Source organism: Pygoscelis adeliae, unplaced genomic scaffold (genome assembly GCF_000699105.1).
Source record: "Pygoscelis adeliae isolate BGI_AS28 unplaced genomic scaffold, ASM69910v1 Scaffold5, whole genome shotgun sequence".
NCBI classification, from domain to species: domain Eukaryota; kingdom Metazoa; phylum Chordata; class Aves; order Sphenisciformes; family Spheniscidae; genus Pygoscelis; species Pygoscelis adeliae.
The window spans coordinates 1,219,086-1,223,416 of record NW_008824753.1 but is presented as its reverse complement, the minus strand read 5'-3'; the positions used below and the strand labels follow the sequence as shown (position 1 = coordinate 1,223,416).

Genomic DNA, 4,331 nt, shown 5'->3' with positions numbered 1-4,331 from the left:
ACTCGGCAGCAGCAGTATAAGCTTCCAAGTCAGGAGAGATCTTTCTGTTGCCCACCGGCACTGCTGCAAAGGCAATTAACCTCACTTTCACTCTGGAAACAACATAGGGAGAAGAAGAGCTGGAGGCACAAACAATAGCACTGCAGCAGCTGCAGGCAAAGGAGCGGGCTGGGCACTGGAGACACATGAAAGCGTGAGAAAATTACCCTGATTTGTCCAGAGCTAATTTGCCAGTCCCAAGCCAAGACTACTTTATTTTTAGGGGCAGCACTGTGCTTGCACACCTGAATGCAAGATCCAGACTTGCTAATGTTTAGGACATCTATGTGTCCCCAGTCTCAATTTTCTGCTGTCCCGTTTCCTATAAAACAGTGGATGACTTCTTCCCCTTGAGAGGGAACTCACTGCTTTGCAGTCTGTCACTAAAAGCTGTATAAAATGCAAAATCCCTTTAACTACAGTAACGTGGTAAAAGAGCTGCAATGGCCAGTTGTGCCAAACTGAAGAGTAAGTGCAGCATCCTAAGTTTGAACTTAAATGTCACAGTAGGACTAGTATTAATTTCTGTGTTGGCTGCCTTAAATCTTTGCTGGGAGATGATGGGCTGCTCCATCATTTTGGATATCAGTTCACTCCTGTTTGTCAAGACTGGGTCCGGGTGCAAATGAAAACCTCTTGCAGAGGTTTTTCTAGCAGGCAGAAATAAGCCTGTGTATAAGGAAGACCACTTCTCTAGACACCAAAGGAGTGATTTTTTTAATGCTTAGTGAAGCACCATCGGGCCTTCAGACCTACCCCATAAATAGCCCATCATCTATGATTCTATGATTCTATCTGTTCGGGCAATTTGGATGGATACAGGAGTGGTTTTGTGTACCTGCAAGGCTGAAAGATGGTGATGCTCCTTCCAGGGTAGGGGAATCCATGTGCTAGTATGCCTGTGCAGAAAGTTTCTCCTTTTTCTGCATTCACAGCTGGGTTTTCAGTACTTTCCCGGCCACCCAAGGGTGTTAGCTTTAAGGCAAAACCATAGATGATAAAATAGGTTTTTGTGTTGTAGATGAATCCTGGACATCCAATGCCTCGCCCTTTTGTGTTTTGGTGCGAGGGGACGTAGTGATGCCACCAACCTCTGTATCACCATCCCATCAATCAGTGCTAATGAGTGTAGTGCTAACAAGCTGTTTTTTTGTTTTGTTTGTGTGTTTGAAACAGACCCCCTTCACCCTCACCTTGCGGCTCTGGGATATCTACATCCTGGAGGGAGAGCGGGTGCTGACGGCCATGGCTTACACCATCCTCAAACTGCACAAAAGTAAGGTCCCAGCAAAGCGTGTCTCGTATGGCAGAGGTGGCACCGTGCTGGGCCACCCTTGTGCTGCCGACCTGGAAAGCCTTGCTGGCCCCTACCAGCCTGCTTGGTGCCCTGTGCTGGCCCCAAAAGGCACAGTCCTGTGCTGATGCTCCGGGGAGGAAATGAGATGCCGCAAGGGTTGAAATCCTGTGCTCAGCGTATAGCAAACCCCACCTGAAACGCTCCTAGCTGCCTCTTTCTGCATGCTGTGCCCCACATCTTTTATCACTATACTTTCAGGGGCAATACGGACAGCAACTCATCTGTCTGCAAAGCGCTCTGTGGCAGTTCAGCTGAAAAGGCTGTAGAGGGAGAAGTAAATCCATCAATATACTTCTAAAATGTCCAAAACCTGGTTTTCTTACATAACATTAAGGCAGCGATGTTTCTACCTCGAGATCTTTGGGACTTTGAACCCCTCCGCTCCCATAAGCTAGCAGTCTTGCTTTGTCGCCCTGTTAGGTCTTTAATCTGGGACAGGAGCAATGCTGGTATTGCATGCTGGGAACCTTTGGGCCAGTGGGATTTATGAGACTGCATGTGTTGGCTTCTGCGAACAGCCACCCTGCTCTTCCTTCAGTTGAATGAAGAACAGGCTATCCAGAAATACATCTTCAAGTATCCCGTTTGTTTGCAAAGACTGGGAAACTGGCAGGGAGGCAGAAGTTTCAGCCTGGCTCTGAAGTCATCTCTCCTCCCTGAGGAATGTGTGGTGCGGATCGGCATCCCTGCCTGCATCCCGTTCCTGCTTGTATCCCATCCCTGTCTGCATCCCATTCCTGCCTGTATCCTGGCGTGGGTCAACATCCCTGCCTGCTGGCTGGTGCAGGTTGGCATCCCTGGCTGGCGTTGGCGGCTGCCGGCAGTGGCTGTTCAGTCTGACACTCAGTGTTTATCTCATGGAGCTTTTCCTCCTCCTAGAGGTATTGGTGAGAACTTCCAGAAATGGCCCAAAACATGCATAGGTCCCAGCCCCACCATCGTCCTGCCATTGCTGAGCTGCCATGCCCAGAGGTGGCATGGATACGTAAATGTATCAACAACCCTGAGCAACAGTGGGAAGGTGGGAGAGAGGCAAAAACATTCAGGCTGTCCCACCCCGGAGTGGGAACAGCAGCAGAATCCCAGATAAAACCAAAGCAATGCAACCCACGCTCGTGCTACCCTGCAATTTGGCTGTGCCACTGCCATTACTCCTTTCTACCATCCTCCAGAGCGCTTGCTGAAGATGACGCTGGAAGATTTACGGGAATTTCTGCAGGAGAAAATTGCTGCTTCCCTGCAGTACGAGGATGATGCTGTCATCGAGCAACTGCAGGTGTCGATGACCGAACTGCGCAAGATGAAATTTGACCTCCCCCCGCCAGGTGGGTAGAAGGGAAGGTGGGCATCCCAGCGGGAACGGCTGGTGGTACCCGTGTCCCCTGGGGACCAGAGCATCCCTCTGGTGTGGCTGGGAGCCAGGGCAGCCCAGAAGGGCTGGTACCTGCTGGGTAAAGCATTTGCCTTTCCTGTGGTCGGGGCATGCCAGATGCAAAAATGAACTGATGCACAGTGTGGGTTTTATGTTGTTTTCTCTGCTTCCCATGCAGCAAAGCCTGAGGAGTTCCCACGGAAACCCCTGGGCCTGGAGCTCTCCCTCAACCCAGTAGCCGTGAAAGGCAACATGGTGGCCAATAGCCAGAATGGCCAGGTGGGTGAGCACCCCCTGGACAGGGAGCCCCATCCCCACAGAGGTCCCGGGGTGCTGGGAGGAATGACGGCGGAAGAGGCAAGGACTCCCACCCTCCAGGGCAGTGAAGCAGCTGAAGCAATGGACATCCACCTGCATCCTCCTGGTGGGGGGCCACTGGGAGAGGAAGGTCGGGTGGAGCCCACCAGCGATGGGCAGCCACCGTCTCTTCTGAAGGCAAGTGAGACACAGGCCCATCATCACCTCCTGCCCGTGGCCCTGCCTCCAGAGCAGCCTCTTCTCACTCCCGGCTGTGCCACGGTGGACCACAAGTCGGTCTCCCTCCCCGCCCCGGCCAAGCACGGCTCCTCGGACTCCTCTCTCCAAAACATGCCAAGTCCTCCCGACTCAAGCACTGCTGAGCTTTCCGCTACGGACCATGTCGTATGGCAGCCAAATCCTGCTGCCCTACTGGTGGGAGAACAAGCATCCCTCTGCAAAGAGAAAGCGCTCGATGCATCCCCCCATCCTCTGCCAGGCAGCTGGTGGCAGCTTTCCAGTGCATCGCAGCATGACAACTCCCCCAAGAGCGAGCACAGGGAGGAGATGGCCGAGAAGCACTGCAGAGCAGCACTGCCAGACAAAACAGACTTGAAGCGCTTGGCATCCAAAGCTGCATCCACGGGGGAGCTCACCAGCCTGCAGCAGAACAGGCCAGGGAGCGCCACCGGCACCGTGCACTGGCCCCAGGGCTTGGACACACTGCCCATGCACGGGCTGGTGGGCGGCAGCGTGCCCATCTTACCTGGCAGCGAGTCGGAGGCAGCGGGGCTGGGTGAGGGCTGCCCTTTCCAGCAGGCGCTGTCCCCCATCGTGGAGGGGAACAGCCCCTACACCATTATCAAAACCACCACTCCCCTCCACTTGGCCCATGCAACAGAGCAGGACTTCTCAAACAGAAAGCAGGTGGCATTGCCTCTGCCAGAGACTGGACATCCCCTGCCTGCCACCTCCATGCTACCACCTCTTGCGCTGGACCCAGAGGAGGCAGATGCCCAAAAAAGTCTCCAGAAACCATTAAACGCACTGAAAGCCCCACGACCCACCCTGAGCCCCAAACCAAAATTACTGCCGCAGGTTGCCAAATCCCACTCGGAGAACAGTTTCCTTTCAGGCTCTCCTCCCCCTGCAAAGCTGCCCAAATCAGTGACGTTTTAGTGGAGATAGGGACAGGTGAGGGAGAGAAAGCGGGTGCTGGAACAGCACCCTCACCCCATTTTTGGGACAACCACCACCCACCCCATC

The 4,331-nt window shown here is 53.7% G+C and overlaps 1 protein-coding gene across 1 annotated transcript in view; it reads left to right on the top strand.

Annotated features, from left to right (window-relative positions):
* The window catches only part of LOC103916460 (USP6 N-terminal-like protein), a 31,449-nt gene extending 27,205 nt beyond the window's left edge, over nucleotides 1–4,244 (top strand). The window contains exons 12-14 of the mRNA XM_009323443.1: nucleotides 1,216–1,315; nucleotides 2,569–2,721; nucleotides 2,947–4,244. Coding sequence (XP_009321718.1) covers nucleotides 1,216–1,315; nucleotides 2,569–2,721; nucleotides 2,947–4,244 — 1,551 coding nt within the window. The remainder of the gene's footprint in view (nucleotides 1–1,215; nucleotides 1,316–2,568; nucleotides 2,722–2,946) is intronic.
* The last annotated feature ends 87 nt before the right edge of the window (nucleotides 4,245–4,331 follow it).